Source organism: Polyodon spathula, chromosome 26 (genome assembly GCF_017654505.1).
Source record: "Polyodon spathula isolate WHYD16114869_AA chromosome 26, ASM1765450v1, whole genome shotgun sequence".
NCBI lineage: Eukaryota > Metazoa > Chordata > Actinopteri > Acipenseriformes > Polyodontidae > Polyodon > Polyodon spathula.
This window is the reverse complement of record NC_054559.1, coordinates 11,079,487-11,094,769: the sequence shown is the minus strand read 5'-3', so window position 1 is coordinate 11,094,769 and position 15,283 is coordinate 11,079,487. Positions and strand designations below refer to the sequence as shown.

At 38.8% G+C, this 15,283-nt stretch overlaps 1 protein-coding gene across 5 annotated transcripts in view; it reads left to right on the top strand.

Moving 5' to 3' along the window:
- Positions 1 to 14,965, top strand: part of LOC121300722 (transformation/transcription domain-associated protein) — an 89,869-nt gene extending 74,904 nt beyond the window's left edge. For all 5 annotated transcript variants that reach the window (XM_041229455.1, XM_041229452.1, XM_041229454.1 and 2 more), the window contains 4 exons: positions 2,714 to 2,898; positions 4,704 to 4,907; positions 8,238 to 8,432; positions 13,049 to 14,965. In XM_041229455.1, coding sequence (XP_041085389.1) covers positions 2,714 to 2,898; positions 4,704 to 4,907; positions 8,238 to 8,432; positions 13,049 to 13,333 — 869 coding nt within the window. In that variant the 3' untranslated portion in view covers positions 13,334 to 14,965. The remainder of the gene's footprint in view (positions 1 to 2,713; positions 2,899 to 4,703; positions 4,908 to 8,237; positions 8,433 to 13,048) is intronic.
- The last annotated feature ends 318 nt before the right edge of the window (positions 14,966 to 15,283 follow it).

Sequence of the window (15,283 nt, the reverse complement as noted above, 5' to 3'; positions counted from 1 at the left end):
AGGCCGTTTAGAATTTGCTTTAGGAATGGCAATTTTACCAGTAGTCTGCCCGGGTCACATTTATCAGTGAATTTCATATTTGCTAGGAGCTTTTTAATAAAGCATGAGGAAAAATTTAAATTGAGGTCAGGAATGTTCATCGCAGTCCCTGTTACCTCAGCAAACAGCAGAGGCAAGTCGATTTAATCTGCAGAAACGTTATCTGGAGGATACAAAAGCCACCAAGAATAAAGAAAGCAGCCACTTGACATCGGGGTAGATAAGGAGATGAGATCCAAATAGTTTTCGTACGACGTAATCTAATCAGGGCTTTATTACTTCTAGTTCAGGGTTCAAGGGTAAGCCATCGGGACCATCCAGTTTCTCCAGCACCTGAAGCAATTCAGCTCCTAGAGCCTAGAGTTTTGAAGTTCACATTGGGCTTTCTGTTGTTAAATAATTTTGAACCTCTCTCCCTTGGTGAAGTCTTTTGACCGCTCGGTTGCAACTGCAACACAGCAACCTTCAGTATATTTCTTTAATAATATACATATGTACTGTATGTATACAACCCACTCCTCTTTTTAATTTTTTTTGTATAATGCATGAATAAAAAGAAAAAAAATCCATATAACTATTCACAAAAAGGTGGCATTACAGTAAAAAAAAACAAAAAAACATTTGCCATTTAATCCACCTTCACTATAAATAACATGACAGGCTTATGATGCAAATACCTGTAATTACTATACCTAGATCCTGTTGTAAGAAGCAGCATTTTAGCGGTATTTTTCAGCATGTAAAATACAATGTATTTCTTTTTTTCTAAAGTGTGTGTATATATATATATATATATATATATATATATATATATATATATATATATATATAATTGAAGCTGCTTGAGAGACGCTTGTGTTTTTAGGGACGTGTTTTGTTGTTATGGCATTTCTCATATGTTTTATTTACGTGGTGCCCAGTGTTTTGCTAAGGACGATTTCCTCGTAGATCAAGAGGAGGTTTTGGACTCCCAGGAGACCAAAAATTGAAGTGGCTTGTTCTTGTTGATACGGCTTGATTATTTTTAGAGCCCCGTGTTTTTCACAAATACGAAACAACGCGAATGGGAGTCGAAAAAGACCATCGTTAAGCATCATTAACTGTTTATTGCTTTTTGGAAAATATGGCTTGTTTGCTTGTACTGTATTTTATTTCAAGTGGTGCAAACTTTGCCCTGGAGCAAATGCTGTTTTGGTGTTGAATGGATTTGAATGAATGAATCTGCTTTGCTTAGTGTTTAAATACTGAGAAACCCCAAGCTTGCTGTATAGTGCATCAGTGCAATTTTAATGGGTAGATTGCTGTATGTGCAATTATTATGACAGCCCCAAAATAGTAGGGCAGTGTGTGTGTATATATATATATATATATATGTGTGTGTGTGTGTATATATATATATATATATATATATATATATATATATATATATATATTTATAATATATATCATTTTTGTTTTTTTATATATAAATAATTTTAATCATTGTGTATAGACATTATAAAATTTTATGTATGTAGTTAAAACATTATAAATAATTTACTATGCTATTATTTTTTTATTAATGTGTATCTAATAAAATGACATTTCTGAAAAAAAAATATAAAAAATAAAACATTTCACTGGGCTCCAATTATTTTCATTTCATTATATTTGACAGCCTTTTCTAAAGCTATGCAAATTTCAGCATTGCAAGAGCCAATCAAATTAAGTGAAAGTCGCCAAAAGGCTTCTGCATTCAGTGTTCTTTAAGTCAGAGTACAGCAACTTTATACATGACGGCTTAAATAGCAAAAGTTTACAAATGTACATTATACAGAGTAAACTCGGTGAACAAAAACAACAATAAAGAACTTTGTTTCACACAGAAATCAAGCATTGTCGATTGTTTGTCATGCAACAACACGTGCTTTGAAAGTTCTGCTGACAAGCGTGTCACCCCGAATAAAAAAATAAAATTAAAGCTAACCGAGTGAGAGCTCATTTTTCGCTTCTCACTAATTGTGAACTGATAACCAGCTGCACTTGGAAGTTGTGAAATGAATGGATGAACAGTCTTTTTAATAGTTTTTATCCCTTCAGTATCAGTAATAAGTGTTTAATTACAAGTATTATATATATATCTCACAAGCGTGGGTATATCTAGCATGAGATACATTGTATTCAACTTAAGTGGAATAACATGCTTTCCAGGAGTAGTTTCCAATGTGTCTTTGCTTGCATTCCAGTCCAGTTGTGTTCTGCTGAAATTGAAGATCCACAAGTTAAATAATCTGTGAATTAATTTGATTTTAATGTAAAAAATGTACACATTATTTATTTTTAAAATATACTTGGTCTAAAGAGAATATTGAGTGATCCGACCGTGGGATACGGTTTTTATTCTCCTTTTGGAGGATGTCCTTACATAAAGCTTACTGGGACTCCTATGGGGTTAGTTTGTACAAATGATTGCTTAGGTCATTCATTCATTCATTCATTCATTCATTCATTCATTCAGCCGAAGAAAATGATAACTGAACAATACATATTTCATTCATTCTGTACTACAAAGAGAGGATGTCTTGTTGAAATGACTGCTGGGGAAAACCATTGTGAAATGAGTACGGGAATACCACTAAAAGAGAAGGGTCTGAAAAAAGTTTGAATTCTCTTTCATTTTGTCCCCCCCCCCCAGTGCCCCGTGTTGTTGCAGTCTCTCCTCAGATGAGGCTGGTTGAGGACAACCCTTCCTCGCTGTCCTTGGTCGAAATCTACAAGCAGCGCTGCGCCAAGAAAGGCATCGAGCACGACAATCCCATCTCGCGCTACTACGACAGGCTGGCTACAGTCCAAGCCCGGGGCACGCAGGCCAGCCACCAGGTAATTCAGTTCACATTAAACAGGAGAGCTGCTGGTAACTTTGCATGGTAAAGCACACCCTGTAGAGCACACCTTTGAAAGCTGGGGAACTGTGCGTCCCTGCTAAGAAAGCATATGGAGTGGAGCAGGGGGGGTCGGGGTCTAATCTTCTGCTGTCCTTTGTTAAAATGCATTAACTAGGGGCAGACCCGGAGGTGCCTTGGCAATTCTATAAAGGAATAATAAAAGTGATGCAAACACTGTGTGATCATTAATTATAAGTCACTCTTTAATGACGGGTTTAATTTTACTAAGTAACTACAAAGTGTTATCTGTACATTTTGACTTCTTCACCCGGGAGATATATAATATCTAGATATTATACAATATGTAAAAATGGTGTGATTTTCTTTAACACTAGATTTGAACTAAATGCTGCTGCTTTACACCCACTTCAGATCACCTTTTGAAATGAACATTCTGATAACTGACTTCATAGTGACCTTGGAGTTGGAAAAGAAATAGATGCAGTTCCCCTAAATCTCTAGTCTCTGTGTCTAATCCATTTTAGAAGAACACTGTAGAGCAGCTCTCACCTATTGGAGTTTCCCTCCATGCTTTCTTTGCTGGACAGAGTCCCTGTAAGACAGTTTTTAGAGTATTGTAAGTGGACTATGGAGTAGTTCCATGACTACACGGTTGTTAATTTAGCCACAGCCATATCACGTCACACAAGCTTGATGCAGGACTGCTTTGCCAGTTATTTTATTTTTGTTCTTAATTAAATGTATGGCTCGCATTTCCCTGGCCTCTGACACCAGAGTTCAGGTATGAAAAGCCCCTGTTGTGCATGGCTGAGAGTATGATGAGTGACCTGAAAGGTAGGCTCACAAGTCATTCCTCTGCTGCCTTATCTGTTGGTGCATCATGACTCTGAGCCTGCCCCACATACGTGCACCTACAGGATTCTGTTCATTCTTCATTCCCATTCCTCTTATCCGCACATCTGTCTGCTCAGTCTCAACCCTTAATCCACGATTCCTTGCCTTTGGGGCCAGCAGCCACAGAACGGAGGAATGTATTCTCATTTCACGGTTTGTTAGTATTGTTTGATCAAGACCGTTTTTCTGTGTCACCTACCAGTGATGCTACTGGAAGGCTGGTATAACAATTCTCATGATGATAATGTTAATGCATTTTACATTTGTCTGTCTTGTCATGCTGCAGCATCATCTTTGGAAATGCAGTATCAGAATACTAGAAAAAAGTGCTGATCTTTAATTCTGTAGGTCATGCTCTTAACCAGTAATGTAGTATACAAGTAGTATTTAAAAGTTTGTAACCGTGCTTGGGGCAGTTTTTACAGACTCTTTAGAAGGGTACTTTCAACAGACCCTAGACTCACTTGCATCATCCACTGCTGAAGTAATGTGATAATTAAGGTTTAAACTCTTGGGGAAGGGGGTACTGCTGTATAAAGGTACTACAGCAGCTTCCCCATCCGTGAAGTCGGTACTGCGGTGTTAATAACACGTTAGCCATGTATCTCCAGTCTGTCTAAATAGGGCTGTGAATATCCAGATAAGCCGGATGCTGTGTTAGAGATGGAGGTCAACTATAAATGTTAACTCCTGTAAAGAGCATGACAAAACTTTGAGAGGGTTTATTAGTTGATTCTTCAAACCTAAGAGAATGTTTATAATCCCCCCTTCCTAGTGTTATGAGTATGCTATGTACGTGCAGTGCAGATATATAGGGATGTTTGAAGGACAGCAGTATGACACTCTGGTTTCACATTTCCGTTGGCCCTCTGTGTCTCTCTCCAGGTTCTGCGGGACATCCTGAAGGAGGTGCAGGGGAACATGGTACCACGCAGCATGCTGAAGGAATGGGCGCTGCACACCTTCCCCAACGCCACAGATTACTGGACCTTCCGCAAGATGTTCACCATCCAGCTGGCGCTCATCGGACTAGCTGAGTTTGTTCTGCACTTGAACCGGCTCAACCCGGAGATGCTGCAGATTGCCCAGGTGTGGTGTTGTGCATTGCTTTTATTTATTTATTTCGGCAACTTTTACACAATTTGATTGGCTCTTGCAATGCTTTATTTGCATATCTCCCTATAACTCATTTGTTTTTTAATTTATTGCTTTCATTCATCTTAACTTGAAAGCTGCTTGTTTTTACTTACTCTCCTGAGCCTTTCTGAAGTCAATACAGTTGTGCTGTACTGATGAGCCCCAAAAAGGCGAAACATGTATGCAGCTACTGTATTTTGACATTGAAAACACTGTGACTGTAGAAGCCATTAGGCAACTTTCACTCTGTTTGATTGGCTATTGTAATGCTTTATTTGCATAGCTCCCTACAACCCTTTTGTTTTTTTAAATATATTGCTTTCATTCATCTTAACTCAAAAGCTACTTGTTTATATATATATATATATAGTGTGTATGTATATATATATATATATATATATATATATATATATATATATAGTGTGTGTGTGTGTGTGTATATATATATATATATATATATATATATATATATATATATATATATATATATATATATATATAATGTGTGTGTGTGCTCAAAAATATGGGTTTTTGTTTTATTCATAAAGCTTTCAGTTTTTTAAATACTTTTTTTTTCATGTCAAAGTATGCTTTTGGGGGGGAGGGGAGGTGGGGAGGGGTATGGGTGAAGCTGGTTTTAGCCCATACTAATTCATGAAACTATGTGATTAATAAGTACAAGAAAAAAAAAAAAACGCTATGAAGAAATTACAGCCATTTCACAGGGGAATGTACAAATGTTAATTCAATTAAATGTTTATTTAAACTGTCTTGACATGAAAACAATGTGAATACAGTTTGTGATCGGCTTTTGCGTTTTAATAATTTGCTATCTGGAAAGGTTAAGCCCTTCAGAAACGTTAAGAGGGAGAGGCCTGGAAACGAACCCCCTCAACAGACAAGACAGTGTTTTGTCTGTCTAATCAGACGATTACACTGATAAGGGCATCCTAGTGCCAAATATATCTGAATGCTTTCCAGAAACCATAAAGGATCCAATTAAACAGTTGGAATATACCCGATACCATCTACACAAGTACACTCTCTGCAAGACTGTAAATCCTGCTGGGCAATGGCCGTGTCTAAAAGTTATTATTTGGAATGATGCTGTCAGACAGTCCCGCTGCTCCTGATCTTAATCCATTTCAGCTGCCAAGGATTAAACTGGATAGCAATAGCAATTCTGGACTTTAATAGTAAGACTTTTCCAGCGCATTACTGTTCCTAGGTAAAGATCTCATTAAAAAAGAGACGGATCATATGAAGGCTACGTGAATGGTTCAGGATTAGGTGCTGTAGGTTTTATGTTTTGAAAACAGCTTTTGAGTAATGCCCCAAGACAGGAAGAGGTGTAATCAAGTCATTGTGGACCTTGAGGACAATGGTAGTTGGTAACAAATGCGTCTCCCCCTATGGTGGATCTTTTTGGTTATACCATCAAGCTGCATATAATAACCTTAGCCAAGCAGGTTGAAATGTGACAGAGGCATGTATTTCTAGGCTATAAATACAGGCTTGTGCTATTTTTCGCTACAACCGCATTGCCTCCTGCAAGGAGAAATCAGCAGGAACACTACAGATGTAGCAACCGCCCTTTCAAACACTGAAGCCCAATTTGATTTAACGATGTCTAGAAAACTAAACTGATTCAAGTGCTGCTTTTGTACTCGAAGTAAAATTTTCACACGTAGTTTGTTGTGTAATTTGCTCAAACACTACCCCCCCAACCCCCACCCTATGACTTCTATCCGAGCACTCTTGTAGAACTCTTACGCCATTCAAACAAAACACTAATCAAGGGTTTTGTGTTTTTTGAATTGGACTGTGTTTTAGATTGTAGGCTCGGTCCGACCTCTGGGCTTTCTGTTGCTTTTGCAGAGCTTAGGAGTGCTTTTTACTGCAAAGGTTTTGTTATGAAACCCTTTTGAGTTTTGTTGCGTTGGTTAAGACTGACTAGGAGGGTGGGGGGGTTGATTTGTTGCATTGATGGCCGGGATGTATTGCTTATAATGTGTAACAAGATCCCTTGAGATATGGTGACACAAATTGCAACCAGCAAAAATCACATTTATTAATCAATCATCATTCAGGAAAAAGTAGAGGTACAGTTCATCTACTGGTGGTGTAATGCAATACAGACTTCCTTTTATGTTGTTATTAATCATAATTCCCCAATACTTAATTAATCAATACACCTGTGTGTTTTTTTTAAGAGTGCGCGGGTGGATTGAAAGGTTACCAATTTAAGCATCTTTTGATTAGATTTAAAATTCAATCAATCTCCAGTTTTCTCTAATGCAGAAAAATTGGATATCTGGTCATGTATTTATTAAAATTATGATGGTTTGAATTAAAATCACAATGTTGGTGTATTACAGTGTAGTAGGAACTTTGCAACACTCAGATAGATGCATGCAATTAAAGGCCTTTGCTTAGATTCAGTTCAGCTATATCATTTCTAATCTCACAGCTAATGGAAAGATATGTTTAAGTTATTATCACCCCCCCAGTCCCCGCCCCCGCCCTGTGTGCAGCGGGAAGCGGTTAGTATCCTGTTTCACGTGAAGTGCATTGTTTTTATTGTAGTTTTAACATTAATAGTGCTCAGTATTCAATAGGTGACTTGCTGGGTGCACAATGCCAAGTTGACATTCCTGTTATCAGCGTCTCCTCGGGTAGAACTTGACCCACAGAGCTCTAGGCCATCAGGATAAATAATGTTAAACACTTTTTTATAAAGCTGTCAAAATGGCATGCCTGCTTCATATAGCACCTTATCTTTTTTGTATTGAAAAAAGAAGAGTGGTTGTATGTAATTATTGTATGGTCCTGTACTGCAGCCCAGATTGGAGTTTTAAAGGTCAGATCTTTGTATTCACTTGCCTTTTTTAAAACATATGCTATACTGGACGAACACTGCGTTTTCAAGCTCTCCTATGTCTCTATCTATCTGTCTATCTATCTATCTATATCTATCTATGATCTTGCCTAGACAATACTAAATATAAGCTAAGCCGTTACCCTGCAAGCTAGTAAAGATCTTGTGAGAAGCAACACCTTCTCAAGCCCATACCTTAAGGGAAAATCATGTGTGTTTACCAATTAAGCCAGGCATCTGCACCTTTTTGCAGTACTGTAACATTTAAACACAATATATTTCAGAATGTAACCAGTTGTGTTCTACAAGTAAATCCTTGCTTGTATATATGTTACAGATTTTGGACGAATGAGTTTTAATAAGTTTGTATTTAGACTCGCCCTGCTTGTTTTTTGCCTTGGCAGGACACTGGCAAGCTCAATGTTGCGTATTTCCGATTTGACATCAATGACGCCACTGGGGATCTGGATGCCAACCGGCCTGTTCCATTCCGGTTGACTCCCAACATCTCTGAATTCCTGACCACCATCGGGGTCTCCGGCCCTCTCACAGCCTCCATGATTGCCGTCGCTCGCTGCTTCGCTCAGCCCAACTTCAAGGTAGGCAAGGATATTCAATACAAATTCATACCCACAAGTACGGGTATTTTAAAAAGAAATTACTTTTAATGTGTGTATTTTTTCTCTAAAGCTGTACCCTGTGGATTAGATTAATCCTGTCTCGAGCCTCAACATTTTGGAGAATTCAAACATGCTTCTTCGTATGCCTTTAGCCAGAGTTGACAGATAGGCTGGAATATCATTCATAGGGAGACCACCTTTGTAAAGTGGTTCATGAGATACTACTACTTGGTGTGAGCATCAACTCAGAAACAGAATCTCTCTGCTCTACAGGGATCTTGGCAGCTGTCACACTCGTTTGTTCAATAACTCAACGCAGTGTGCAGCTCTGAGGTGAGAAGTTGTCATTCCGTATCTGTTCCAGTTCAGATTTCTGTTTTTCAGCTTTCTCTTGGTGTTCTTGCTCTGTCAGCCACACAGGTGCGACTTCACATAAACGTCACTTTAGTTGGCAAGGCAAGGGAGGATGCCCATGCCAGTTGCCAGAGTTTGTTTGGAATGTTTTATGCAGATGCTATTTTATGCTTTAGGAGCAGCAGGATAAGTTTGGATTGCTTTTTGGAACCTGAGATGTTTACACATTACGGTCGTGTTATATTTGTAGCACGCAAAGAGATATTTCGAATTATTTTTTTTATAGAAACAGAGGTTGTTGAGTTTTCTAAGCAGTAACATATACTTCAGTTCAGTTGTCTTTGGTTTTTTAAATAATGGAATTTAATTATAAAAAAAGGTCTTATTAAAGATCTCCAGCTTTTCAATATGTTAAAGGAACATTTGAATACAACTACTATGACATCTTTAATGTTTCGTGGCTTGGTTGCAGTTTCAAAAGTAATCCATAATGGTACACTGCCAGACGTACCGGTTAATGTAATCAGATAAATATCTTTGTGAAGGAGTTCTATCTTTGTCTGAGTAACCCCAAGGTTGTGGATTTAGAACCACACCACATCAAACAATCTCTACAAATGAACGGTTATCCTCTTTGCCTCATTAGCACAACAATTCATGATTGCCAGAACAAAGGCTTGGGCATGAAACAGGCGAGAATTCTCCAGCGATTCCTCCCTTTATCCCCTAGTACAGACAGAAGCGCAGGCAAGACGGCAAAGGAGTGATAAATACAGGGGGTGGTATCGACGGGCCACACAAATGTTTGAAGCCAACCCAAGAGACTCATCGTTTTTAGAAAGCTGAACCTGCAGTCTTATAACTCTGTAAAAGTGGTTTGAGAGCCAAATAAGTCAAGTGAATACTATTCCATAGCCAAAGAACATGGGTGTATTGAACAAGAAGCAGGCTCTGGCCTCTGTCAGGTGTTTTGTAGCCAGGTTGGATGTACGAGCCAGCTGCCTCCTAAGTAATAAATGGGTATGAGCCTGCTTCTCTCCAGCCAGAGAGCAGACTTCACAAGCTCCAATCCTGAGACCGTAAGCATCGCCATCAAAGACATTCAGTTTGCACAACCGTAAACCGGAGGTGCAGAGTAGAGATTCAAGGATGTACTGTGAACACTATAGGATTAAAAAAAAAGAGAGTACATTTTACTTTACTTTACAGCCCTTACAAATGCCTAATAGTTTCAAGAAAAAAACATCCCAAATGCTCTGACTGACAAGTAAGCAGATTTTAAAGCCTTTCGTGTGGCGATTATGCTGCATGTATCTTCCGGGGTTGGACCCTTGTAATGCAGACATCTAGAAAAAGACCATCGTGAAGATCAAGAAATTCCTGAATGCCTCCGTGCCAAGGTGCCAACAATAAAGGGAAGGATTAGCGAGACCAAAACAATTGGAGAATCATGCCCCAGTAGGGCTGCCTTTTCGCAAAGGAATGGAAGTCTGTGTGTGGGGCAGCCAGGGTCTGTGTCCTCAGGGTTCAAGCAGTCGGCTAGGGAATGTGACTGAGCATCATGACTGCATGCATGTTACTTTGTATTTCTTTACATTTTTTTGTACCCATGAGGATGGTAACATAGTTACTAGTTTAAGAAAAAAACAATTGGTAATACCCCTAAATCACACACCCACCCTCTGTACAGAAAAGCTGTTGATAAAAGTAGGTTACTAGTCTCTTGCACCTACTGGTGCCAAGTGTCTCTCAACACAAAGGCCTTTATTGAGCTCTACTGAAACCCCAGCAGTAGTTCTAGTAACTATATTGGTTACAGCCGACTAGTGCTTTACAACTCTGATCACCTCACAGCAGGGCTTTTCTGCCTGCTTTATATAACTGTTTAATATCCTTACATTTAGATAAGTTCTCCACATGGTGCCCTGGGTTTTAAAAGTTATAAACTCTTAGGTTGGGTATAGAAGTTTTACTCCTCAGTTTGTGGGGAAGGATGTGGCATGCCTTCCTTTCCAGTTTGGTGGTAAAGCAGAGGCTGGATTGAGTAAACTGGGGGAGTGCCAACAGCCAGGGGCTGAAGGAAGTGTTATTCCAGCTGGAAGTGTGCAAGATTATCATCAGCAACCTACTAGAAAATTAAAGTAAACCTTACTGCAGGAGCCTTTAACTGTTGACTTGAATATGCAGTATTGGACAGTGTTCATGTTTTTAAGTTAATTACCTTATTGGCATGTGAGAAGAGGCGGGGGTCGGATATGGAGTTCATTCCTATTTTAGCTTGCATAAAATCATTTTCAGTGACTCTGTTTATAACAGTTTAGTTTCTGCTTTTTTTTTCCCCCACTTGCACTCCAGTAATTAAAATGTTCTACAGAAGTGCCCAAAAACATCATTTATTTTCTGTTTCGTTCACCTTTAGGTTGGTGTTTGCACCCGCATCCACCTTAGTCTGTAGGTGTAGCCACAGCATTTTCAAAGAATAATTTCCATCTGAGACTGGGTATGGGACTCATTGTGTATAGTGCAGCTCCAGACGGTGATGATCGATTATTTAAATACAGTGGTGCTTCTAAAATGCGCCTGTCTTCTGTTATAACATTGTGTTTTGATGTTAACTGTAAAAATGTATGCATCAAGTTTAAGAAGCCTAATAGCATATAATTAATAATTTCTTTAAAAAAAAAAAATCCTAAAACCACTCCTGACCTTGAATTATCACGTCTCTTTATAATTAAGGAATGAAAACAGAGCTCCCTTGCGTGGCTGTTACTGAAGTGATGCTCTGGAGTTGACGTGCCGCAAATTAAACTTGGATTGTACACGAAGCGTTGTGCCAAAAATCCCATCAAACCTGTCACCAGCCTGAATATTCGGCATGATTATAATAATTAAATAGAAATCTGACTTATCATTATAGCTTTAGAAATAATTAGGCTGTTCTCATTCAGGTATGATGTACCTCTTTTTAACATCAGTTTGTAGCCTTGAGAAATACATGGATGAATGCAGTGCTGATAGTATTCCTGTTGAGTTTTTGCCAGTCATGAATTGCTGTACAGAAGGGGTGGTAGAGGGCAGAAACAGCTGGTTATTCACAGCAGGTTGTAACATTTTTAAAATTTTATAGCAGCTTTTTTTAAGATCTAAATGTGTGCTTACAACTTGGCAGTCCTTGAAACTGTTTTGTATAAAACATTACCCCTGGGACTTACTTATTTTTAAGAAGTTATAGCCCTGTCACCAGCTATATAAGGGTATAATCAATTTGCTTAGAAACCAAGTATGTTAGCAATAGTTTTTGTGAGAACATAGGAAGCTAAGTCGGTTTGCAAGATGTATGTTTCCCTTTTTTTTTTTTTTTTTTTTTTTTTTTATTTAGTTTTCGATAAGCTTTGGGGAAACCCCATTTGCTCTCCACAACATTTCTTAAACATTTGAGGCCCTTGTTTTGCTAGTGGCAGAATACTTTCACTGTAGATCCCTAATCTTCCACAGGCCTTGCATAGCCAATGGAAATATTATAATATTAAAAGTAATGCAAACAGGCAATCCTAATTTTGAGAGTATGTGGCCCCTGTGCCTCAATTTCAAATGACTCATCCACAAAAAGTACTGCCATTTGGAGTACAAAATCAGATGGCCTCTACTAGTCAGGCACCCAGGGGTAACATTTATTAATTTCTGTGTTATAGCTATAGCAGTAACAGTAACACAGTATGTCAATTTATAACTGCATCTCTATAATGCAGTATATAAAGATGTTAATTGTAAAGTATGTTACCTTTTTGTTTTAAATGGCTAAGGGAGGCAATATCATTTGTAAGATGCAAAAGCCTGGTAACCAATTCTGAAATGTCTGAAAGCTCCCCCTGCTTAGCTGTGTGCCTCTGTTATAGTGTAGTGCACCGAGCCGATAACAAAAACCATGTCTGGCTGATTATTAAAACAGTGCTTTATCATGTTGAATCTGAACTGAGACAGGGCCAGGTGAGGGAGTGTGAAGCTATTACAGTAGAACTGGACAAACTGGTGCTTTTGGCTCGGGCTGTGTTTACCTGCAAGAGTTCATTCATTAAAGTGACTAGAACACTAGAGAAGTGTTTCCAGTTAATTTGAAAATCCATATTTATTACCGGTAGTTAAAAGCCAGGAATCCCTTGGTTATTCTTCTAGTCTGACATAATGATCCTCATTTCCTCTCACTCTCTTTCTCTCCCTCCCTCCATCTCCATCTCCTCCAGGTTGATGGCATTCTAAAGGCCGTGCTCCGTGATGAAATAATTGCCTGGCACAAGAAGACGCAGGAGGACACCTCCACGCCACTCTCAGCTGCTGGGCAGCCCGATAACATGGACAGTCAGCAGCTTGTGTCCCTGGTCCAGAAAGCTGTCACTGCCATCATGACCCGGCTCCACAACCTGGCCCAGTTCGAGGGGGGTGAGAGCAAAGTAAACACACTGGTGGCAGCAGCCAACAGCCTGGACAACCTTTGTCGAATGGACCCCGCATGGCACCCGTGGTTGTAAACCGCGTCGGGATTGGAATCAGACAGGTTTAAGAGTTCAAGCTGTGTGAGTCTGCTAACACTCACCCTAGCTTTAATGCAGTGTTGGAGCATAAATTGAACCACCATGGGAGAAATCACCATCTGTAGTATTGCTGAGTTTTATGGCAATTGTATGAAGAGCATTGCTGTTGGAATTCTGTATGTGACTCCCCCCCCCCCCCTACAATTAGAAAGGACAAACAGAGAAGAACAATGGTATCGCAACACAACCTTTTGTATAGCATGCCTGCTTCACAGCCAATGGATCTGGTCATGTTTTTAAAAACTTTGTGCTCCTGATAGACATACAGAATGATGCAGTCTTTTTATTTTATTGTTCTTACTGTGAAACAATTGGGCTTTACATTTGTACTTGTTGGCCAGTGGACCTCAGCAACTTCTCGGTACTAAGCAAAGTACAAGCATATGCAATTTAAGTGGTTTATCGTCTGCAAAACAAACAAACATAAATAATACAGTGAGTCTATATTTATAGTGACTTGTTTATACCACTGTCCCCTATAGGTCTACCATGTGACTGCTTAGCAGCACCCTCTGCTGGGTGAGCTGAGAATGGAGCAGTCTGCTACCTGTTTCTAGATTAACGCTGTGCTTGCACTTATTCATGGTATCAGTATTTAAAATACATTAAATATGGTGCAAAGCAAGTGTTGTACAGACTTTTCTTTAGTGGTGTTTTCTGCTTTTTATCTTTCATGCTGTGGTGATTTGTATGTCTTTTGCTGGTTTATTAAGGCTGATCCACCTTGCTGGATCATCATCGGTGCAATGTGCTGCATGGAATAAAGAGGGACCAAACACTCACAGCACACTGCTGCAGGATGAGCTATTGCTTTCAACACGTTGCATTTAGCCCTAACAGCCCAGTATACTGGGTAAGCCTTGATCCTGTGTCATGGGAACGAGTTGCAACAATAAAATCACTACAGAGCAAGTGCACATCAAAATGCAGCAAAGGAGAACATTTCTATTAATCACTATAGTCTTGGATATGGATCTGAAGAATATACTGCTGGGAAATGTAACTACGAAAAACAAAACAAAAAAGAAAAAACATTGTACTTTTATCCAGTGGTGAGAGAGCTAATATGTAAATATACTTTCTTACCTTGTGTGTTAATATTGGGGGACAGACAACTGTCGGTGCATTCCATCCTCATTCTCTTGCTCATCTTGAGAGACTTTTATCTTGGAGCCATGTGTACATTTTAATGAATATCATTTGTATAAGATTGAAAACCATCAAGCCACAAGGTGTGTGGATGGAATGTTCATTTTAGAGGAAGATCTAGTGTATACATAAAGCACACTATAATATTTTTGTACGTAGAAGCATTATGTTAAGTACTTATTAAATGAAGTTTGGTTTACAAGGGGTGTTTTTAATAATCCCAGCATATACATGTGTGTGTATGTGTGGGAGTTTATTACTTGTATTAAAGCGCGACAGATTCCTGATTTGATGCTGTATCCTGTATGTCTATTTAAATGCAATGACCTTTTCCTTTCTTTTTTTTTTTTTTTTTTTATAACTTATTTTATCAATTTTGCAAGGTACTTGCTTGTGTGCCAGCAGTTTGCTTCCAAACTTTACCACTATGTTGTACAGTTGTATTTTTAGAATTAAAATGCTGTTTTGTTACATTGGTGTTTTTTGTTTGCTTTCCTGGCTTCATTCTTTCTTTCTTCTTACGACTTTCAAAGACACTGGTATGCAGCCTACTGTAAGGTACATCTACATCACCTGCTGGACATTAAACATAATTTAACACATTCTCTGAAAACTCTAAAGGACGAAGGTGCTCTTATTTTGTGCACAGTTTGCCACTCCCTGTAATTAACTAAATGTTTTGGCAATAGAATAGAAGTACCAGCAATCAACTGCCCACACAGATATTCCCTTGCAGTA